The sequence below is a fragment of the Prenolepis imparis genome, unplaced genomic scaffold (genome assembly GCF_030444845.1).
Source record: "Prenolepis imparis isolate NDT839.2.m4 unplaced genomic scaffold, iyPreImpa1.0 SCAF_1, whole genome shotgun sequence".
NCBI lineage: Eukaryota > Metazoa > Arthropoda > Insecta > Hymenoptera > Formicidae > Prenolepis > Prenolepis imparis.
This window is the reverse complement of record NW_028141159.1, coordinates 377,506-402,374: the sequence shown is the minus strand read 5'-3', so window position 1 is coordinate 402,374 and position 24,869 is coordinate 377,506. Positions and strand designations below refer to the sequence as shown.

The 24,869-nt window shown below is 35.5% G+C and overlaps 3 protein-coding genes across 9 annotated transcripts; 2 read left to right on the top strand and 1 right to left on the bottom strand.

Annotated features, from left to right (window-relative positions):
• Positions 1-16: 16 nt before the first annotated feature.
• On the top strand, positions 17-2,616 carry LOC145940321 (calcium release-activated calcium channel protein 1). Its single transcript, XM_083045279.1, has 2 exons — positions 17-598; positions 1,691-2,616. The coding sequence occupies exons 1-2, from the start codon at positions 17-19 to the stop codon at positions 2,180-2,182; spliced, it is 1,074 nt and encodes a 357-aa protein (XP_082901405.1). The 3' UTR covers positions 2,183-2,616.
• Positions 2,617-2,764: 148 nt separating this feature from the next.
• Positions 2,765-9,279, bottom strand: Sppl (signal peptide peptidase-like protein). 2 transcript variants are annotated; one of them, XM_083045270.1, is made up of 7 exons: positions 8,950-9,279; positions 8,135-8,204; positions 7,872-8,019; positions 7,479-7,795; positions 6,981-7,324; positions 6,316-6,741; positions 2,765-5,838 (listed from the first exon to the last, which is right to left on the bottom strand). In XM_083045270.1, exons 3-7 carry the CDS (start codon positions 7,898-7,900, stop codon positions 5,770-5,772), a joined length of 1,185 nt encoding a protein of 394 aa, XP_082901396.1. In that variant the 5' UTR covers positions 7,901-8,019; positions 8,135-8,204; positions 8,950-9,279; the 3' UTR covers positions 2,765-5,769. The 2 variants fall into 2 exon arrangements, with proteins under 2 accessions (XP_082901396.1, XP_082901387.1); XM_083045261.1 differs by having other exon boundaries at positions 7,872-8,016; positions 8,950-9,278.
• Positions 9,280-10,531: 1,252 nt separating this feature from the next.
• On the top strand, positions 10,532-24,812 carry Osbp (oxysterol binding protein). 6 transcript variants are annotated; one of them, XM_083045154.1, is made up of 11 exons: positions 10,532-10,904; positions 12,976-13,041; positions 15,641-16,002; positions 16,342-16,595; positions 17,451-17,643; positions 19,530-19,825; positions 19,905-20,128; positions 20,216-20,492; positions 21,391-21,770; positions 22,101-22,321; positions 22,435-24,812. In XM_083045154.1, exons 1-11 carry the CDS (start codon positions 10,777-10,779, stop codon positions 22,575-22,577), a joined length of 2,544 nt encoding a protein of 847 aa, XP_082901280.1. In that variant the 5' UTR covers positions 10,532-10,776; the 3' UTR covers positions 22,578-24,812. The 6 variants fall into 6 exon arrangements, with proteins under 6 accessions (XP_082901280.1, XP_082901284.1, XP_082901287.1 ...); XM_083045158.1 differs by having other exon boundaries at positions 10,533-10,904; positions 16,345-16,595; XM_083045165.1 differs by having other exon boundaries at positions 10,538-10,904; positions 15,797-16,002.
• Positions 24,813-24,869: the final 57 nt, after the last annotated feature.

The following is a 24,869-nucleotide window of genomic DNA, read 5'->3' as shown; positions in this document are numbered from 1 at the left end:
AACAAGTCCGTTCAAGATGAACGCTCTCGTCGATGGTGTCCAACACGAGAAGGCAAATATCCCGAGATTAAACTCGAGCTCCTACGCGCTCAGCGAGATGGGTGAAGATGCGACGAGAGGTAGATTCAATAAATCAACTCAGAGCGATCTCTCGGCGTGGAAGTTGTCCTATGGAAGCAGCCAGAGATCCAGACCGGCGTCTCTCGCGTACTTGTCGTCGACGAAGCAGATTCAGATGAGCGAGTCGAGCTTTTCCACGCATAGCTCGAGGAGTACCTTATATCCGGTTCAGAGCGAATTGGTCTTATCGTCTAGAAATAGATACAACAACAACAACAACAACAGATATGTGTCTCTAGATATGAGATCGGTCAACAGTCTTCCGTATCAATCCTCGAACAATCCCATCTTAAGTAGTAATAATACGCCGTACACGTGTTGCTGTACGTGTCCGCAGATCCCGCCCCTGACGCCATCCTCGCATCAAACCGAAGAGCAAGACGGGCCCGAGAGTCTCTCATGGAGGAGACTCCACATGAGCAGGGCTAAACTGAAAGCAACTGCAACCACATCCGAGCTTCTTAGTGGATTCGCAATGGTATAAACATAGTTATACATATTAGTTTTATATATAATTATCACATGTAAATAATAATATATAAATAATAACATATATAAATATCAAAATGTTTAATCTATTATCCGCCACATTGTTCACATTTCTGTGACTTTCTCTTCGAATATCTTCATGAAAAATAATTTAGATCGATATTATCGCGCGCTCGATGAAATAAAAATTGTACAAGCATTTGATATCATCTATATAAATCTATATATAAATCATGAAAACAATATATACAGAGAGCACACATATGAGAAGACAAAAAGAATTTGCTCTAAATATTTTATTAGGCTATATTAATATTTCATTAAGCTATGTATTAATAGAAAATATTTTATCTGCCATATATTAATAGAAAATAGTGTTTAATGGTGCATTAAAAAATTGTTGACATAAAGTATAAACATTGTAAATATTATTACATAAATATTTATATAAATATTTTAAAATATAATTTTTTTAATTTCTTAACTTTTAAACAAAATTAAAAGCTTTTTATTGTTCATCAAATTATGGCGATTAATAGATTAATTTTCCTTATCTACTATGACTCCAGATGTGATTTAAAAATGATGTGCAGATGTGCAAGTTTCCATTTTTACTATTAAATGCGTTAACACAAATAATTTCAAAGTAGATTGTTGCAAAAAGATGAATTGTAGAAAATTCATTGCGTTTCGAGGGAAAAAATATCTAAATATTCTCTTACTGTCGAGATAAATTTTTAAATTAATGCTTTCTCCGATAAGATTTTCGAAAGCGAAATATTTTTAATAAATTATGATTTCTCAAGGAAATAGAATTGTTTTTCTGGAAATGCATAACTCGAGAACGGACTGTGTACGATTACACAACGTTTCCTGAAAATGGTTAAATTGACGTTGACGACAATTCTATGTAATCTTCATGCACATCTGTAGTTATATAAGACAGATATCACTTTCTTTAATCTGCTTCACTTCTCGAGATACCTGTAAACATCTTGTACGATGCTGCTGACAATTGTATGGAATTGTGTATGTATATATTTCAATTTTTGTTTTTGTTTTTCTCCCTGATCGGATTTAGGTGGCGATGGTGGAACTGCAAATCAACGAGCCGACAGCGGTGCCGGAATGGCTATTCGTGATGTTTGCAGTTTGCACTACTTTTCTGGTATCGGTGCACATTTTCGCGTTGATGATAAGCACGTATCTCTTACCCAATATCGAGGCCATAAGTAAGCTCCAAGTCTCGCGTCTTATAACGGAGTCACCGCACGAAAGAATGCGAGGTTTCATCGAATTGGCCTGGGCATTTTCCACGATACTGGGACTGTTCCTCTTCCTAGTAGAGGTGGCTATTCTCTGTTGGGTCAAGTTCTGGGACTATTCCTTTACCGCCGCCACTGCCAGCACTGTGATAATCATTCCTGTGCTCATAGTATTCGTCGCGTTTGCCGTTCATTTTTATCATTCTCTAGTAGTTTACAAATGTGAAAGTGCAGTATCGGATATAAAGGATCTAGAGAGTATAAAAAGAAACTTGGACAATGTGACGATGGGGCAAACTAACGTATAAACTCCCGAGATGTGTGATATGATCATTTGTAATACATATAATAGTGATTATCCTGAAAACGAAAGGAGATACATTGAACTTTAAAGATGATGAGTAAAAATTATATCCTGATGTAATTTCGATATGAATACTCGGATTAATAACGGAAATTGTTATCCAATTGAGAAAAGAGAGGAAAAAAAAAAAAAAAACACTATTTTTAATGCGAGAATGATGTAAGAAAAAACACATACAAATTTGTTATCAATAACTTTTACTTTTCAAACGCGACCATATACGAAAATGGTCAAGTTTTATTATATATAAAAAATGTACATTAGCTGTACACATGCAAGTCAAGAATTGCAACAGTACAAGCAAGTGCTTTTTTTTTTAGTATGTTACCTATAATATCCAGCATTTAATAATATTCTGTGTGTGTATATACGGTTTAACTCTTGATTTTTTATTTAAACCTGTTCCTTGATCGTTTCGTTTCTATCATATGTCATGTTATTAGTATATAGTATTTTTTTATCTCATCACTTAGTTTGTGGAAAAAATGAATGACAGTTGTGAGTATTCGTTTTATATACACTTCCTGAAATTTACATAATGAGCATTTTTTAGTACTTGTACAATTCTAGTCAATAAATAAATCATCAGACTTTAGGAGATGTACAACAAAATGTGGTTTGTTACATATATTGAAACAAAAATGAAGATATACACAATTAATGTACCTCTCATTCTTACCATAAACTAAGTTGCAATCTTATTATAAACACTTTCTATAGTATTATGCCTTAACTTGTTTTGTACAAAAACATTCATCGTTTTAAGGAGGAGTCTCGTTGTGAAAACGAATCGAGAAGTAGAATTATTGTATTATAACAAAAGTATTACGATTCCGTTGTGGTATAAATTATAAATTGTATTGCACTAATCTACATTTGAAAACTTGAACGTTTTCTCTTAAAGATACACTCTACATTGTACTAATAAAAAAATTCATTGCATTCGATTAATTTGCTTAACAAGTAAAATCTCTTCATAGGGGCTTGACGCACAAATGTTGCTAAGTCCGCGCCTCTTTCTCTGTCGAGGTTATTCGTATGTACATTGGAAGAAAAAATTTAAACATACATTACAGAACTATAAACGTCATATCATAATGTACGTAATTTGTTCAAAAAAGATCACATACTGTTGAGAAACTGATGACCTGAACACAGTTAAGCGCTCTCTTTAAAATATAACAAAATGTATATAAAATAAATCATTTTACAAACGTGTCTTTATAAGTTTTTTTACCGAATAACGGAAGTAATTAAAATATATTTTATTACTCATTACATGTGTATGTGTATGTATAAGTAATTATAATAAAATATAAAAAATGATTTATTTAATATACATATGAGATAACGATGGAAAACAAATTGCTTGTGCTATGGACAGGTAGACAAATGAAGAATGATGAAAATTTAAAACATTATTACAAAATTAACGGGATGTCATTCAATGGTATGCCTTCTTTGTAAAATGTAATTAAAACAAAACTTGGACTTTTTTGTACAAATTTTTTTATATTACTAATATATAAGCAAACAGATTAAATTTGTTTAGATCACTCTTACTATTATATCTTTTTCGCAAATTTCTGACGATTGAACGGAGAAAAGTATTTTTTTTAAATTTATAATGATATAATTTTTCAATAAAACAAAGAAACTCTGAATATGTTAACATAAGTAAAGAAACGACTAATAATTATTTCGTTCATTTTTAATTTATCGAAGACGGCTCAAAGTGGAACAGAAACGTTTAATTTTTTAAACTAATACATAGAGCCTATAATTGTTTGAATTTATTTACTCGCGTTTGACTCTAAGTTGTTTCTATATGTTGATATAATTTTTATCTAAAAAATAAATAAATTGTAAACTATCATTCTGATGTGTGTGTATGTGTGTGTGCAATTTCATGTTTTTATATTATCGTATTTAGCAAATTATTAATCGATTTTGTGTATGTGTAATATAGTATATGCATAATGTGTGTGTGTGTGTGTGTGTGTATGCGTATACTAATTTGCTAAATACAATAATGTAAAAATAAAATTATAAATTCAGATCATTATTAAATATCTAATTGATTTGTGACTATGAATATTTTACATAACTTATTTTAAAGCAAGGGACAATATGAAAGAGCATTTTATTATTCTACCTTTCTTAGACAATGTCATATTATTATTTTTTTTTTTTTTTTTTTTTTACAGTAGAATATATTATATTATTTCATTTAATCTAAAATACTATAAATTGATCCAAGAGAAAGGTAGAATGGAAAAAATTATTCATCTTTCAGAGAAATCACTTAATAAATTGGCTTTCGTATATATTATCTTCAGTCTTGTCCTTAAATAAACATATAAAGTCTTTTCGATAGCCTATCCATAGCAAGAGCTCGTTTAGAAAGCCTTTTTGTTTAAACAAACCTTCCTGTAATTATCTTTAACAATGCACAGTTTCATATTACATCCTACTTACACGTTGAAAATGACAATGTGTGAACTAATCTCCTCCGAAATAAAAATAGTTTGATCAACAAACAAGCAGCAAAACAAAACACAGTATCGAAAAGCGTGCTATTCATTACTGCAAATCGCAAAGTCGTGCTCATAAATCTATAAAAATGATATAATAAATATATACACAATTATTTAGCATCGTTACTTTGCTCAATCGAGTTTAAATCAGCTTTAAACACAAATTCACAACCTACACGCACGTGTGTGTATTGGATTCTTATATCCAAATGTTCAAATATTTTATAAATTATTCTATTCATAGCTATATATAATATTTGCAAGTAATTCGATATCGATTGAGTACAGTGAATCAAAACGATATTCCGCAATGAATGTCTTGTAATCTTTTGTAACTGAAGTTTACAAGAGTAATTTATAGCTGTTCAATACCACACTTTTTGTTTGACTGAAAGTAAATATCTCGAGAATCTATTAATTGTCATGATGATAGTAAAAGTGAAAGACCATTTTTCATTCGTAAAATCAATCACATGATACATAGTTTTTAGCTATTATGTAGTAGCTCGAAATGACAATAATTACTGATTGCATTATCTATTATATGCACAATATCTATCCATATACTCAACATCAAGTTAAGACACAGAAAGAATGCCAATAATATATGTGTCATTTGGCATTCCAGAAATATTCCGAAAGAATTCTTCGACCTCTATTGTTTCGGTAAAAAGTTTTTTTGCACCGCTAACATTATACTCGTGTGACATTATGTTACATTTATAAATTATTTTTATGCAGTATATGTATTTTTACACTAGATAAGACCGCAAATAATTGCATTGACCCTTAGATCTGAATTGTCCTCTGTATTGACTTTAAAAAGAATGTAAACGTATAATTGCGCGCGCGGGCGCGCATATGTGTGTATAGAAAAAATTACTTACATTAAATGACAGTGATGAAAATAAGGATGTGAAGTTATGTGGTAGTGAATCTCATGCAAGAATTTTGCCTCCAATACAGCGCAATATACAGCAAGCCATGACTCTTGTCAAACGTCCATATGTTTAGAAGGTTGTTGAGATATAAATGGTTCACTCCACATCCGACGCAAATCACCCTGGAAAAAGAGAACAATTATGTGAGTATCTCCTACATTATAATATTTCGTACAATTTAACTTTCAAGAAAGTTGATTTAATACAATGTTTTAATGTAAATTTAATTATATAAGATATATCCCAGATAATATTTTATTTCTTTATTATTTACCTTATCTCGCTTTTTTTATCTTTATATTTTTATTTCTTTATCAATTTCGAGTTAACTTTCTCTTAGATAAAAATAATGATTATCAATTTTCACAATATTTTCAACATTAAATGAATAAATACACACACACGCATACACATATATATATTTTGTAATTATTTTTTAAATTAAATTAATTTGATTTTTAAAATATTTTTTTAAGAAAAAATTGATTTCAAAGATTGTAATCAAAGAATAATAAAAGTAAAAAATGAAAACTAAAACACATCTTGAATAGTATATAAAATATATAGAATGTGTATGTAGGGAAAAAATAAAAAATTACCTTCAAATATGCCATTGTGAGTAATGGCAATAAAGTGAAGGGCACAAGGTACAATAAGGCAGGCTGCGCAGCTTTGAACACCTCAGAGCTTACAGTGGCGGTAAGTAGACCAAGAAAATAACCGATCAAAGAGCAATGAAAGTAGCTAATCCGGCTGAAGTGGCGCGGCGGTGGTACTCCAGTTTCACAGCCACCGGGCAATAACTGAGTCTTCTTGTATGCATCGTATCGCAAGACAAAACAGAGTAAAAGGCCCGGCATAACAACGTCGCCGAGGCCCAGCATCGAAAAATGTCCAGCTTGATGCATCGACGGAAAAACTAGTTTTCCGGGTAAAGGTAGTTTTGGCGCGGCTCTCGCCATGCTGCCCAAATGTAATCTTCTAGCCACAAGACTTACTGGATTATCCGCAGGCCTAGTTGCCACCTGTTAAATAACAAGACATATAATTATTACGCTTGCCGAAATCGCTTTGATGGGGATAAACATAACATAAATAGATACATTGTGCGACTAGGTTTATTCTCACTTTACAATGTATCGTTGCAATGTAAAAAATAACATTATGAATTGTTATTCGAAAACGAAAACGAAATGTTTCTTATTAGAGCTGGTTATCGTGTACAATAATGATGTACTTATACAGTAATATTTGTAAAACTCACCTTAACCATTACGTTTGTGCTGAATATGTAGGATGAAAAGAAAACCCAGAAGACATCGTAAATCAACAGCCCGGTTAATAACAACGTGGATACCTTGAGACTAGGTAGTCGAACAAATGCGATAAATGCCACACACAGGCCCATACCCATCGCATCCATCAGCAGCCAATGTCCGGTCAAGACCCAGATGCATACTATACTCACGCTTAGCGAAAACGAGAGTAATTCTGCGCCCGTAAATCTCCCGCAAACGCCAAAGGATATTTTATTACCGTCGGAACATGGTCTAATGATGTACTGACACATGGGTAGTAAAAGAAATGCCAGTGCAACTGTGGCTATAACTGTAAATAAATGACATAGTTTTGATTATTATTATATATATATATATATATATATATATATATATATCACACAGATGTTTTATATAAAATCTGAACCGTTGCGAAAGGTAGTCTTACGATGAAACTCACTCTAGACTAAAATTTTGAAACTTACTGGCTGTACAAATTGCAAGAAGCATCTGCATACTGTCGAAAAAGAAGAACATGACGAGTAGAGAAATGGAAGCACCGAGAGGTAGACAGAGAGCATGCATCGTATCCAGAGTTTGAACTCTTCCTCCATTAGCACCGTCCGCATTGCCGGCGTTACTGTTACTCGTAATCCCAATCAATAGGTTGTTACGTTCCTTCTCCTTTTCTCTTTCCCTCGCCTCTTGCTCCATATTTAGAGATCGAAAACTACCGTAGACTATCAATAGGATTGATATTAGAAAAGTGGATATTCTCGATGAATCCATTATGGAATAAGCCCTGCAAGAACAATGTAACTGTCACGCTGAACTTGTGAAAAAGGAAAGAATATCGATGCGGACAAATGGACACCAACCATTGGTAGTCGACTTGATACGTGGCCATGTTTAAGAATGCCTGGCCCTTCAGCACTTGGCGCTATGCAAAGACACCTCCTGACATTTAGATGTCTTTTGTCAAAGTGCTTTTCATTTGCACTAGCCTATATCAGAGATCATCTGCTACTGGAAAAGAAGAAAAAAGTAATGACATAGCGTCTTAATCTTTAGAAATTACACGCACGGTATCATACAGCACTGTGTCGAAAAATTTAATAAAATTTATTATTACAAAACGTACCTAGTAGCGTTCTCCGAACTCGGCATTATTGGCAAATGGAATTAGGCCTTTGGAAGCTTCGGGTCACCCTCTTCATGCGGCACAATATAAAAAAAAAAAAAAAACAGAGAGAAGATCCTATGATGAGTTTACAGTGTTGACAGTATCGCGAACGGGAGACGAGTTTGGCGCGCGACGAAACGATCGAACGACATGATGGTTTCGCGAGATTAAACAGTCTACGAACCACGTAGCGTATTCGCGGCGACGAGGTCGCAATGGAATCGCGCGCGATGAGCAGGAGGCGATCGTCGTACCGTGACCGTCGTGTCGGGTCGTGGCATCTCCCGCGAGACACGTCGACTCGAACGGCAGTCCGAGCGTCGTCCTGACGGCGCCGGGAGCGCGAGACTAGCGTCCACTTTGGAATTTTCGCCCCGAGTGCCGTCCGAATACGAGACGCAAGAGACGGACGCCGTAGAAGAAACGGGGACAACGCGCGAGCAAACGTCGACTCGCCCGGGACGCGACGCCTTAGATGCGACGTCGTAGGTCGTAGGACGTCGAGAGGAGGCGTGCACCGACGTACGCGAGAGGAACAGCTGATCTCTCGGGGCTATTTACACGCTCGAGCGTCGCGCGGCCGTTCCTGGCCGACAGACGGGATCGCGTAGAGAGTCGTCCGTAGCGCACGGACGTTCACCATTTTGGTAAACACACGGGTCACGTGACCTCGCTCTGGCCAGTCTGGCTGGCCCCAAGAGATCGCTACTCCCTCAATACCCTCGTAGATAGATATCGTATACGCGAGATTTTTCACGCCATTCGGCTCTCACCTGGGCGATCCGAAGTCTGGGGCCCTTTTTATGCGGGACGACGCATCACCTCGTGAGGACTTCGCGAATCGTTTCGCGAACGAGAGAAGATTCTGGGATATCGTACGACGACGACACAACGACGACACGACAATAACGACGACGGCGATGACAGCGATGACAACGACGCGATGTTGAATATCTATCGGCGCGCGAGAGAGCGAATGTCCACCATACTACACGTACAATACACATACATGTATACTACAGTGTACTACAATGAGAACTAGTAAGAAGTACTGTACGGGGGTTAACTGCTGCTTGACTGCTTGACAGGCGCAGATGTGCCGCGTCTATTAGTCGTTCGAAAAATGCCTCGCCTACTTTTACATTTCGCACGGTGGACATTTTTTCAATGCAAGGAACTGTATTTATTCAGAAAACGTAATCTAAAATTATATTCTTTATAGATTTCTCTATTTTTCGATTATTTAATTCAAATAATTAGAAATTTAAATGTTTCAAAAAAATCGAGAATATTATTATATAGAGCACATATTCGAATTATATTGTAATTATTATATTTATATATATAAATATAAGTTAAAAATGAAAAATTTGTGAAAATGTAACAAGAAAAAGAAAACAAAGAAATTATAACCTATAATCAAATTTAATGTATAGGATACCTTATTTTTATTCTTATTCTAGACTCTAGCCGAATGATTGGTTGATTTTTCTGTGATATATATGCATATGTAATGTATTATACGTTTATACAAATATAATTTATCTGGATAAGCCATAAACATGTAAAACACATAGACGGAGCTTATTCTCAACATACAACGAAATTGTTGAGAACTATCCTTATTGCAAATCCTTTCTCCAATTGGTCTACTTTTGTACTAACGATAAATCAAATATGATGGAAATAAATTAACGCCAAATTAAAAAATTAAAGATAAAAATTTCAAAGATTTTTCTCGATTTCTTACTCATTCATCAATCTTTATATTTTCAATTACTTTTTTACAAATTATTTTTCTACCTGCAAAACGCGAACATTAATATATATTGATGACATAAATTTATGCATGTATATATATTGGAGCTCGGAGCATATCTAATAAAAAAAAATACTATAGTATAGTGCGGTGTTTATATTTTTATTCTGTGTGTATCATATGTGTATATCTATTGCTATAAAAATACGCGGTTTGTTAATTTTGTATTTATAGATTTCACTCAAAGATCATAGAATTAATTGCTGGCTTGATGTTTGTGCATATATGTGTGTGTATCGCATAATTGTAAAGATGTATATGCGTAACGACAATGGTAATAAAGGTTAGGTAAGCTGTCAAAACGAAGAAGAAAAACGTGGCACATCGTTTCGAAGAGGAAAAAGGTGTTGGTAGAGGATCTGTACTATCCGTCATCGGTATTTAGCGCGTACCATACGAAATCGGCATCGCACCTGATAATATCGCCGGTTGTGCGTCGCGTCTGTCGTCCGCTCTGACTTGACATTCTACGTGCGCGTGTACAAGTGTATGTACAATGTACATACAGGTGTATACGGTATGCAAACAGACACAGACAGACAGAACAGCCAGAACAGCCAGAACAGTCAGCGCCAGCACGCGGCGCGGAAAGGGGAAAGAGTCTCCTTCCACGATCCACGAGGAATAATCAAAATGGTGGTTTCGGACAACGCGGGTGATGTGTAGGCTGCGGTGTAGGCAGATATCGGCATCGGCCCGCATCCCGCATCGTCGTGATCGTTTCGGTGAGACGCGAAAAAGCGTGAGCGTTAACGTACGCGTTAGATAGCCGGGAGAGAGCATGGGCGACCCGAAGAGCCAGCACGGCGGGCAAGAGATGAAGGGCTGGCTTTTCAAATGGACCAACTACTTGAAAGGTTATCAACGGAGATGGTTCGTCCTGTCAAACGGCCTTCTGTCGTATTACAGGTAGTTTGCTACGTGTCATCGGATCTTACCTCTACCTATCTACCTGTCTACCTCTGTCTAACCGCCTTTATCAAAGTTCTCCGACTTTTTCGCGCGATCGCGAGTCTCTAATACGCCTCTAGACTCTAGCTCGTTGTAACGTTACAACGATCGATCTTGATGCGAGATCGCACGCCAGCAGGCTCGCGGGCCTCGCGGACCTGCTGTCTGCGTCTTTTTTTTTCTTACTTTCTACGACTGTGTCAACGTCAGGCCCCAAACCGCGTGGAGAAATGAAATCTAGAGACACGTCAAATGTGCAATATGGAGCTGTTCTCCGTTCGCGATTAGGTTATGTGTGCGTATGTGTGTGACAGTACTGTTTTTTTATTTTTTTCTTTCCGATCGCTCCCGGTCAGAAATAGCCTGGCAACAGCTGATCAAATATGTATTTGAAGCGCTGTTTATCTAGGAAAACGCATACGCGATGAATGATAACGCGCCTTGTTTGCGGACAATGTACTTTATTGTTAATTCATGATATTTATCGAAAGATCGTGAAAACGATCGAAATTGTTGCGTCAGAAAAAAGTAAAGAAATGAGACAAAGATTTCTTATTTTTTTTATCAACGTATTTCATTTTGACAAGAAAAAGAGGTCGAGAAACAGCTCCTTATTGTTCGTTTATTGCGTTCTCATTTTGTAATCTCCCAAAGAGTTTGCGATAAGAGATGATTTTGTAGCAAGAGCGTATTAGAATGAGAACTTGGATACGTTTAATAAGGTATTAGAAAGAGCGCATGTACACATAATCGAGCTTTGTGATTTCTCATTTCCAAGCGCGATTTTACGAGTTTATTCAGTATGATATCGAATTGATCACTATCTATTTCAATACTATTTGACAGTATCTTCGATTCTTCTACTTGCTTGTAACGTGTAACAATACGAGTTACACGCGCGTGTAATTTCCGGAGAACAATCAAGTATCGCGACGATTACATAAAAGCGTGACAAAATCCTTTCCAGACGATACCGATACAACATTGCAACTTACATCTACATAATGCGTCGCAAAATGTAGAAATCAATAGTAGAATTCTCGATGAACTTATAGTCGATCATTATTCGACGTTTATTTCAAGTAAAAAAGAAAAGTGCTGGAGAGATTAAGAATTATTTATGATTGTTGAGATTAATAAAAAATCTATATATGTATAACATTTTCGCACGTTCTTGAAAGAATGCGATTTAAATAAAAAATTACGTAATTCTATTGCAGATGTTTGCATTTTTGACGACGCATTTTTTCGTTTATCCGCATCGAAGAAATTTGATCTTCTCTCTCTCTCTCTCTCTCTCTCTCTCTCTCTCTCTCTCTATATATATATATATATATATATATATATATATTCCTCTTTTTTTTTTATTTTTTTATTAACTCTTGCGAGATTTCTCATTGAATCGTTATTAAACGCTTCGTTATTCAGTTTGCAGCATAGATTTTTCGCCTCTTTGTGACTTGCAATTTTTGACAATTTTCGTCAGTTTTGTTCTGGCAATTTCGTTGCAAAATTAAATAGAATGATAGAGATTTTTTTCATTATATGAGGGACAAAAAAAATCGTCTCATGGTCGTGTTATTCCTTTTGCTGTAGAGCGACCGCGTTTTTTTCCGACAGACGATTACTTATATGCACCGGCTTCCTAGGATTTTTCTAGTTTGACGTTCCGCTTTGGCACAGTTTGTGTGATTTCAGTTTTGCAATGTCTCTTCCCTGAAAAGAAAAATGTTCTGGAATGTATTTACGTATTTTCTCGTGTTGTACGAATTAATTCTCGATTCTGTCGTAAGGCTTCTCGCACGGCACGCAAAATCACGCAACTCGTGTTAGAAAACTCGAGTGGACTTGTAACACCGTTGAGATTTTACCGATTTTCTTTTTTCGATCTATGCCAATTCGACGAGTGAAAAAAGCAAAACGTTACTCGTCTAGGCAACGAAAATAAAAAAAAAAGCAAATTTGAAATAATAAGCCTTGCACTATTACACATTATGAACGGGGTCTATTTGTTTTATGGATTGTTTAGGGCTGAACCGACAGGGGGGCCAAAGATATCAACGCGACGCAAGCGGAGGACTGGCAGAGCCTCCGAGTAAGTAAAAAAATAAAAAAATAAAAAAACAAAAAAAAAAAGAGAGAAAAAGATAACGATGTGTACGAAATCGCCGAAATATCCCGACTTTCCTCTTAGCGAATCTGTAATTTAAAAAACGGCTGAGGACGTTGAAGTCTCCAATTTTCATTTTTGTTACTCAATTATCCGTCATACAAACAAACACCCCCTCTCACACACACAAACACATATATACCCCATTACATTCAGCTCTACATGTTTACATGCAGTTTTGTGTGACTTGTTCCCTAATATACAATATAATCTCATCCGCTTTCTCTGTACCTGTTTGTGACATGTAAGCGATACATTTACGTGTAATCTGGAAATTAAATGCCCTCCTATCATATGCTAAATATGCTAAACGTATACACTTGTACTTTCTTGTATGCCTTTCTTTCAGTATTTCTTTCCTTCTTTCTCTCTCTCTCTCTCTCTCTCTCTCTCTCTCTCTGTTTGTGTATGTGTGCGCGTGTGTGTATGTATGTGCATAATTCAATGCAGCCGCGTGCAATGAAACGTGCAGCTTCTTTATGTTAGTCTAGTGCCGTTCATTCCGATCGAATCTGTCTTTTGTTACTTTTGTTGGCATAGTGGTCTCTGGGCAGTACAGTTTAACGATCGTTATCGGATCGACAGAGTATAGCTATATTATTAAAGTCTTTAGATTAGACAGTTTTATTTCTCTCCGGGCGAACGCTCGAATCCGCTTTTATCAGACGGACTAAATTATCTGTAAAATTAAGCATTTTTAAGTAATTTCTTTTCCGAGTATAATCGATATGAAAGATTCTGTAATCTCTTTGTTAGACAATAATCTTTATTTCTTCCTTCTCTCGTCATCTTTCATATTAGTATATATTTCTCTCAAGTATATTTCTTTCTCTCCCGAGTAGTCTTTGTATTCGCCTAAATTTTTTAACATAATATTTTGAGATAACTCATTTACGACACGATAATTTTTTATTATTATACAGGGTATTTCCTTATAGCCATTAGAATATTTGCATAAAATAGATTTGTCTGTGATAAGTTTAATTAGTTCAACTTTGAGATGCGTGATTCAACATATTTGATAAGAGAGAACGTTTGATCTAAATTCATCACGCAAGCACAAAGAATCTGTTGCTTAAATAAAGGCAGCGTCAGGACACCCTGTATAAATATTGCCTACGAATATCGAGTCGAAGAATGATTTTGATTTTTAATATTAATTGTAAGTAAAAAATGAATTTTATCAGTGGTATAGAGTCAATTCAACACGACAACAATTCACGATTAATCAAATTCAATAATGGCTCTCTATTTTCCGAGAATTGCAAGTAATTAAAATAAATGTAAACTCATCTTATTGCGAGAAGAGAATTTGTCTAGAATTTCTATAGAAAATTTTCAGAAAAGAGAATTGCCGAAAATTACGTAACAAGCTAACGCGCGAGTGATATTAATATTGTCATGTTAGAAGAGATAAGTATACAAGATAATGTTTCCGCAAATCATTTGGTGTATCTAAAATAGATCGATAAATTTTTTGGCAAAGCAAATTTGATTTATCTTAAGGATGGAAAAAAGATGGTGTAATCATAGATCCGCATTCTTTCCAAGCTAAAAATAACTTTGCCTCTGCTGCGGAGATTTGCAAGAATTCCCAAGATTGATAGAGATTTGCTCTTGAAAAAATACTCCATCTTTTCTTTTAGAGAAATTGTCGAATATAATTTTTCTTCTTATAATGACAGAATAAGATACACGAGAGATTCAAATATAAATTGATAAAAAGAGATTTACTTGGAGATTTTTATTGTTACATTAATGTACATTTTTAAATCAACATACCGAATCACAATAACTACTATTATTATCTATTATTAATGAAAAATCATACAACGAACATAATTATAATATAATTACGTATAATTATAATATTAATAATGTAAAAATATACGATGAGGTCGTATTTTTAACTTTACTAGGCACATTTCTTGCAAAACTCCGCCGTCGATGAAAAAACATTTATAATTCGAAAAGAAAAGGAGTATTTTCAGATTTCTAATCATCTTTTATTTTAATCCACGAGATACGTATATAGAATGCTCCGAAAATTGGTCGATCTACTTCGGGGACACCCTATATACTATTGTTTCAATTGTATTAGCATGACTTGTTGGTTTTTTTTCACGCAGAATCGTGATTGTTGCGTGTTCGATTAACCCGAGTGACCTCACGTGCATGATCCGATTGAGAGCTCCTACTCCGTTCTTTAGATTGTTGTTTCGTACGACGGAATAACTCCTACGGATTGTTGGACTATTCCAAGTTGAGATGTTTATTTATATTAGACATGAACACAGGAGCCGGATCGTTGCGGGACGGTAATGGGATCGCTTTTAACGAGTGTATTCTCTCTCTCGGCGATTACGCTAATAAATCTCATATCTTTTAATTTTCCCGACCGTCCTTTCGCTCTGTTTCTCCTCTCTCCCCCCCTTGTTCCTGGCGAGTCAGATACGAGTGTGATACAGATTAACACAGACGAATCAATTGTTACAAATTGACGTGTCGATTCTTTTTTTGCAAGAGAAGTCGCTCCTTCGCAAGATCAAAGAGGAAACGTCGGCAATCGAGTCTACAGTTCGCAAACTCACGTCTGTCTTTCTCTGTGTCATTCGGCAATTGCGAGGCGATTCCAGAGGAATGTGAGTACTCGAGACTGTCTCCATCTTTCTCGTTTTAGAAATCCCGCGGAGATGTCCCACACCTGCCGCGGCACGATTTCCTTACACGGGGCCTTAATACACACGGTGGACTCCTGTACCTTTGTCGTGAGCAACGGAGGCACGCAAACCTTCCACATCAAGGCATCGACCGAGGTGGAGCGACAGCAATGGGTTACAGCCCTCGAGCTGGCAAAAGCTAAAGCCATCCAAGCAATGGAATCTGGTTCGTAACTTGATCGTCGTCGTTGTTTGTATAAGTTGTGTGTAACGCTTTTTCGACGTACCTTTTTCAGTACACCTGTGTACCTAAGATGGGAAAAGTATAAATATTCTAAATCCAGATACATATAATGTACATATAATTTATGCATTCAAGTTAAATAGTCAGTTTTAATTTTGGTGATTTTTAACTCGATTCAGTTTGATATTTTTCAATCCGAATCATATATCTTGTACAAACGTCAGACGTTATAAGGAATATATTCTAATACGACACATCGTACTGTCTATCCTTTTCGTCTGTCTTAATGAACTTTAATACTTTATGCGAAATTTCTTTTAGAAGAAGAGGAGGAGGAATATCAAGACAACGACAATCAAAACGTAGAAACTGCGTCTGTGATTAAGGATCTAACGCGACGATTGGATGATCTGCAAGCGTGCAACGACTTAATATCCAAGCAGGGAGTTGCGCTTCAGCGAGCTTTGACCGATTTGGAAACGTTAGAGCCTCCGTCCCCCGAATTAACGGCAAAATTCAAGACCGTCAGCGAGCGAGCTACGCTTTTCCGGATTGCGGCGAATGCTATGATCAGCGTAAGTTTCAACATATATAATCTGTTATAAATTTAAATATTTAAACATGTATTATTTAAATATATTGGAAGACACACGAGATGTCTACGTTTATCTAACGTCATGAATTTATTTAAAAATCTTGCGAAAAAGTGCATCAACAAGTCCTATATTGTTCGAGTTTTACAATTAAACTTTATTCTCTGAATTTTTGTTTCTCTTTTACATGTCAGTATTAATTAATGTGGCTATGATTGCAATAATTTTTTTATTCAACATCAGATATCCGATAAATGTTTAACAAATTCTGAGATAAAAGGTGTATTTAGAATAGACCTTAACATCTTTAAAAAAACATGGCATACAAATGTCATTTTCATCTGTTATATGCAACTGAAGATATACAGATTGAAATTTGTTGATCAAATGTTAAAATTTTTATATTAGAATTCAATAGCATAAGGATTGTTCGCACACTTTTTTATAGGACTTGATATTATAAATTTATAAATTCAGAAAATATGTGTCTTTAAATATTTTGTAAATCTTATTACAACGTGATATATACAGAATACATAATTGAGCGAATGATTCATCAAGATGTGAAGAGAGGGAAGAAAGGTCGCGTATTTCTCTTGTGATATATTTAGTGATTCGTTTCTTATATGATTAACGTTCAAAGATCACGTATAAATTCAATTCCAATACAAAATGTACGCGCGGTACAGAGTTTAATTTTCACGCCAATTAAAATCATCTTAAATTCTATTCACAAGATTGCACTTGACAATGTGCATTCTCTTTACTGATATAATCTAATACTGATGTAATTTAACATGAAAGCCTTGCCGAAATAGATTATATACATTGTTGCAGACGAGTAATGATTACTTACAACTAGCCCAGCAACAGGAGCCTAAATGGAAGAAGATGTTGCAGCATGAACGCGACCAGAAGGGGCGGATAGAGAAGATGGTCGAACAGCTAGCTAGGCAACATTCCCATTTGGAGGAAGCTGCACAACATGCGATTCCTTCAGCGACACTTGCAGGAGGACACAGACCTTCACGTAAATAATCTTACATTTGCATTCTTCGTAGCATGTTTATTCGCATATCGTATTTTTCGATATTTTTTAATTACTCAAGGCATTACGTTTTCCTTACAAAATATCCAACAAAATATTTCTAGTTTATTGAAATTTTATTTATAAATAATGAGCGCAGTATAAATTTCAAGATCAAGTCAGTAACATATAGAATATCTCTCGTTATTAACAAACATTGTTTTAATGATATTAAATACTTCGATAATTAAATTTCACATATTCTGCCAAAATTAAATGCACCTGATATTCTCAGCCTAATAAGCATATTTTTGAATTTTACATCTTTTTGCATTTAACATAAAATTCACATTAGTCACTGGTGATGTAAAGTTTGTAGTTTATAAACTGTGGGAGGGAAATGAAATATTTTCAAATTTCGGCGCCTTCATTTATTTACTCGTATCTGCGCTAGATGGCTTCGGGGAGGTATACGTACATACACTAATGCAACACGTTATCGCGCTTTACGTCATTCGTGGTGCACTCGTACTCGTGTACTCACGGCTGCAACATTGCAGCATATATATATAGAGATAGAGAACAAAAAAAAAATGTATATTCGAATGCATACTCGTATATGGTAATATATATTTCGGACAGTGTTTTCGGTTTGGGTTTCTTCCGAATTTAATCGGGCGGCCTTTGATACGGGTTTTCTTCGAAACTCGATTTCCACGAATTTCGGAACCATCTCCCTTCTGAATCCAACTGAAGAAAGACAGGATCGGACGGAAGTTGTCAAAACAATAATCGGACGAGTCTAAAAAGTGCGTTACGTTATTGGTGTTTCATTCATCGATTCGCAACCTCGTTTTGTGTTTGCAAAAGTGTAGCAGAAAATTTGTACTGTTCTCATTAAAATTGATTTTGTCATTCGCATAAACGTACGACAGGATGTGTCCCATATGTCTGTCTTGCTCTTTCTTTTCTCTCTGTCTCTTTCTCTTTGTTCTTTTTATCTGTACCTTGTTACACTCTTTGTACTTGAATGTATTGTAGTGTATGTACACGCACCGGCAGAAATGGTGTCCGGCGTTAGATGTGTGCGAATACGTGTATGACAGCCGAAAGTCATACACGTATTCGCACACATCTAACGCCGGACACCATTTCTGCCGGTGCGTGTACATACATATAATATGATAATTCCAGAGAGAGAGAGAGAGAGAGAGAGAGAGAGAGAGAGAGAGAGAGAGAGAGAGAGAGAGAGAGAGAGAGAAATTGCAAAAAAGAACACAAAGTGTAGCTAAAAAAACAGACATGTGTGTGTATGAAGGAGCTTTTTATGATCTACAATTCTACAAGCATGATTCATTACTGTTGAAATATATCGCGAATCCTCTATTTGTGGAGTGCAGACGCACGATACAGTGCGTCAATTCGATTTAAATTGGAAATAATTATAATAAATATAATTATATTAAAATGAGGGCGCGATGAAATTTGAAAAGGCGGCGCACGTAGTCTCACACGGGCTCGGGGAATATCGTATCGATTCTTGATTACTGATACGATCTCGATTGAGTAAAACACGAACGTATGCGCGCGCGCGCGTGCGACATCCTGACATCACGCGTGTCACGTTATAATTTGCACGATTCCCTCGCGCTTCTCGCTTTCCCCGTTTTCGATGTCGCCACGTCGTGCCGCGATAGATATCAACAGATCAACGTATTCGCTTCTTATCTTAATGCTTATCTAAAGTTTCGAAGCGATTAGATGACCCCCGTGTTCTTTCCCGCTCCGTGTCCAGCTTTTCCCGCTTCCATTTTCCCCTCGTATTCAGTATCTCCATGCAACGCGCGTCCCAAATGTGTGACAAATGGAACAAAGATTTGACTTTGCAGATCCCGCAATTACGACATCTCCGTCGGAGGATGAGGAAGATAACGCTGAATTTTACGATGCCCAAGAGTCGGATACTTTTACTCTAACCATACCTGGAGTCGCCACGAGTAACTCAATTTCCCACACGAGAGATCGCACCGATTCCCAGGGTAGCGACGATGGCTCCAGTTCAGAAGGGGATCCAACGCCTTTGCCTGTTTCCGATTCAACTGGCGCCGAGTCGTTTCTTATTGTGACCGATTCCAGAGCAGCGCAGACTCCTTCACCCGTCAAGAGCACAGACGACCTGGACAATGTAAGCGAGTTTTATTCTTTTCGTCATTTTAAATATTTGCAAAACAGAATATAGACGGGTCTTTTTTTCTATTCGATAGAGTTGGCAAATCAACAATGGCGGTAGCGGCACCAGGATGACCAAAAGGAAGCGAAGGATTAAGGTACCTGACAAACCAATTTATCCCTTGAATCTATGGAATATCATGAAAAATTGTATTGGCAAAGATTTGTCAAAAATTCCTATGCCAGTTAATTTCTCCGAACCACTTAGTATGCTTCAACGGCTGACAGAAGACTATGAATATGCAGATATTCTTGATAGGTACGATATCTTTTGTTGTATTTCTATATTTTTGACGAAAAAGTATGACAATTGTGCGCATGACGAAATGACGAATTTTTCAAATAGGGCTGCGGAATGTACAGATAGCTATGAACAAATGGCTTATGTAGCTGCGTTCACTATATCTAGTTACTCTACAACCGCTGCTAGAACAGGAAAACCTTTCAATCCCCTTCTTGGTGAAACTTTCGAATGCGATCGTACAGATGACCTTGGATGGCGGGCGATTTCAGAACAAGTATCCCATCATCCACCTATGCTGGCTCAACATTGCGAAGGAAAGAAATGGCGGTGCTGGCAAGAGTTTACAATGGCCTCCAAGTTTCGTGGAAAATACCTGCAGGTACGATATATTTTACTTATTTATAGCGCTGTACTTACCTTCCCTGAAATTCCAAGCATAACATTTTTTGAGAAATATAAGATATTTTTCCAAATCTATGAAATCTGAACACATATATGAAAATGGAATATATTTGATAGAGATGAGATAGATAATGAGATTGATTATTGAGCAATATATTAATACATTACAAACAAATATAAGTATATGGGTTATGATAAAAATAATTTTAATTATATTATCAATAAAAGCATTTGAAAGAAATATTTTTGTTTCTTTATCGATGTATTCGGTAGATGTTTTATTCAAATTGATAAAATTTATTATAAGTTTATGGATTTTCTGTAATAATGTGACTCGGGAGACTAATAGCGTTTTTCACTGGGAGAACTAGTGCGCACTGAGTGCACATAAAGGTTATGACACACAATTTCACAATGATATAAGTAATTAAAAAAGTAAAATAATTCATAGTAAGAGCTATTATTATTATTGTTCAATATGAGTAATGATAATAATAGCTTTTACTATTAATTATTTTACTTTTTTAATTACTTATATCATTGTGAAATTGTATGTGATAACCTTTATGTGCACTCAGTGCGCACTAGTTCTCCCAGTGAAAAACGCTATAAATTTCCAGGGCTTCTAGGCTCTAGCACCTCGTGCATTTATAAATGTATGCACGATTCTGATGTCATGTCAATGTAACAATATGCAAACGCATATTAACCACATTAAAAAAAACAATGGAGTGATTGACTTTTGAAAATGCAGAATATTAATATGTATCAATTACGTATACATTACACACACACTCGCACAGACAATTATTGAACGATTGCACAACTATTGTGTCTTCCGAACAGCCATTCTGATAATTGATTTTTGCAATCAGGTGATTCCTCTGGGTACCGCTCATTTGGAATTCAACCATGGGCAGCAGCACTATACATGGCGTAAAGTTACTACTACAGTACATAATATTATAGTCGGAAGATTGTGGGTCGATCAGAGCGGTGATATGGATATCGTAAATCATAAGGAGGGTATCAAGTGCCATTTGAAGTACATACCGTACTCGTACTTTTCGCGAGATAGTCAGCGTAAAGTGAAGGGAGTAGTAATGAATTCTAACAAGGAAGTCAAGTGGGTAGTACAGGGTACATGGGATGCAAAAATAGAAATTGCTCCAGTAATTAGCACATCTGGTACACCTGATAATCCAGTCTACAAGACGGGTCACTACATATTGGCGTGGAAACGACGTATGCCTACGTAAGTATACATACAATTTGAAAAAATATCTTTCTTTTCGCATATTTTTTAGTCTTATTTTTTCTTTTAAAATAATTGTATTTAAATTCACAGCAGTTCAACCTAACCTAACCCTAACCCTAACATATTAAAATTGTAATAATAAATAGAATAAAGTTTTTCTCATAATATATATAAAAAATTATTACAAATGTGGAAGTTATTTCCATAGTGCAAAATACACAAGAAATGTTTATTTAAAAAAAAATTGAAAGTTCTTTATTATATATTTACCGCAGTAACATTTTTAATGTATACGAGATATTTCAACGTTCCAATTTAATTTTACAGTGAAGATTGTGAGAAATATTATTTCTTCACGGAATTAGCGTGTCAATTGAACGAACCGGAAGAGGGTATAGCTCCGACGGATTCTCGGCTGAGGCCTGATCAACGATTAATGGAAGATGGACGGTGGGACGAAGCTAATGCCGAGAAATTGCGTTTAGAGGAAAAACAAAGAGCGAATAGACGAGCACGCGAGCACGAAGCCGAAAAGGCTGCTGCGCAAGGTAGGTTTATATATTTATATATATATATATATATATATATATATATATATATTGTCAGATTGCAAAAAGACTAAGCATTTTTGCTCAGTTGGAAACGATTTGTTCCTCCGCAGGCTTACCTTATGAGGTGTATGAACCGTTGTGGTTCAAAAAGAAACAGGATCCATACACAGATAGCCGTTGTTATGTTTTCAATGGCGAATATTGGGATTGTAAGAGTAAAGGTGATTGGTCACGATGTCCGCATATATTTTAGTTGATTATATAAATTATATATTCGATTATATATGATACGAGACTCGTCACACACGCATAAGCAGTGCGAAAAAGTTTTGGATCATTCGAGTGACAATAGTCGAGATTATACAAGTCGCGACCGCTTGTGGTGGAGACTTGAATGCTTATAAAATAACGTTGACGTGATAATGGGATTGTTACAGGATATGATGTAGCGAGATTAATTCTTCCGAAGTTGCTGGCACTCTGATATGTATAATATGCAGTTTGCATACTTGCGTGTCATCACTATTGTTATTCTTTGATTCTCCCATGTCTTTCTCCCTTCCTCTGCGCAATATTGTTTTGTTCTTTTCTTTCCGAGTATAATTAGGCGCATTTAATCCAATGCTTATTCAATATACATTTGTATTTTACTTTTTTGTGTCAACATTTTGCAGAATTAATGTAAATAACTGCTCTTTTCAATCCGATTAAATGCGTATTAAGTATTTAAATTTTGCATATATGCAACTGTATGTACGAATTTATGAAGAATCGATACTGAAGCGAGCATCGATGAGACGTGAATATTTTACTACATCAGCCTAAAACTGAGATAGCAATATTACGGTCGTAGAGAAAGCTCGTAAAGAACTATCACCATTATCGGGGGAAGGGGGGTAATCAAGCTCAATGTTCCACTTTTATAATATATCCAGTATTGATTTATTTTTAGACAAATACAAATCTAATATTCTAGAAACTAATCTTTAAGTTTTATCGAAATTAGTCGTGCTATTATATATAGATAAAAATTTTGTGTATTTGATCGATTGCTGAAAGTATTTGCATAAAAGCAACATACAGAAATGTGCAGCAAAGAATAAAATTGAATTTGTACTCGATATGCATTGGTATTAATCAAGATGCAATATTTTTATTTTTCATGCAACTTTTTCTTTGTCAGAAATAAAAAGAAAAAGTTTTTTCATTTAAAAAGTGTCAGAATTTAATTTATATATACATATATATATTTATTAGAAAGAATTATGCCTGTGTAATTATGTCATAACATTTCCCTCGCTGCATATTTCTTGTTTGATACAATGTGTATTACGATATTTGAAACCTTCGAAATGGAAATATACATATAAAAATACCGACAGTATTGTCCGAATTAAGAATGAATATAGATATGTACATTGAAGGATTTATTCAATAATTTCGAATACACGAGCGCAGCGATGATCCGATCGTTGATATTTTATGTAATATAAATCGACAACCATGATGCTTCCAAGTTTGGCCAGTGTTATTGCAAAAGCGACACCGTTACACGTAAACGCTCACGCAAACTTTGAGCCCGCTAGATAGACAAAATACTTTATTGAGTTGTAATGCGGTGTAATGTTATTATGGAAGTAGAACGATAAAGACACGAGATACACTTGAAATGCAAATTGTGCGATGGCTCCTAAGTGCTGCTCCGTTCGATTAAATAAACCGAAATCGGGTATCGAGCTTAACAATCGCTTTTTTTTTCGAAAATTACGCTACAGCATAGAAGTACTCACAGACTTATAGGCACGCATGATTTATAACGAATGATATGCATGTGTGTATGTTATGTATGTATGTATGTACGTATGTAAGTATGTATGCTGTCAATACACACACATACACACACTCATGGTTAATTGATGAAATTTATTGTATATCCCCGTTACTTATGAGTACATAGGCTGTTTCATTCGCGACGTTATCAGGTGTATAGCTGTACCGAGCCGTGTGCACGAGTATATCTCGACGATAAGCCGAGCGGAATGGCTAGCTTACAGCCAATGTCTATAATGATCATTACACTAAGTCCTCTCTGGCTGTATTATATAATTTTAATAGTTTATATAATAATTGAGATGATTATATATATATATATTATATATACAAACACACACCTGTATACATATAAATATAAATTAATTATAAAAATAAATAATTTAACAAGATGCGACGAGTGTGAGCCGAGTAGTAAAGCTGTTTTCGGATCATTAGCGCTTGTACATTAGCTGTGATTCGTGTGTGAAGAGAGGCAAATATAAGCTTTGCTATGAAGAAATATTTATTTTGTAGCACATTCACGCGCGATCGCTTTTTCGACGTCTTTTTTTTTTTTTTTTTTTTAATCCATTGTCGATCGCATAAAAGGCCGTAATTGTATTATAAGAGACTTTGTTCTATCGAATAAATTATATTGCATCAAAGATAAAAGCTATGTAGACGCGATCTGAATTTAGCGATTAAGAGAATTGTAGAATATTTTACTGTAGAG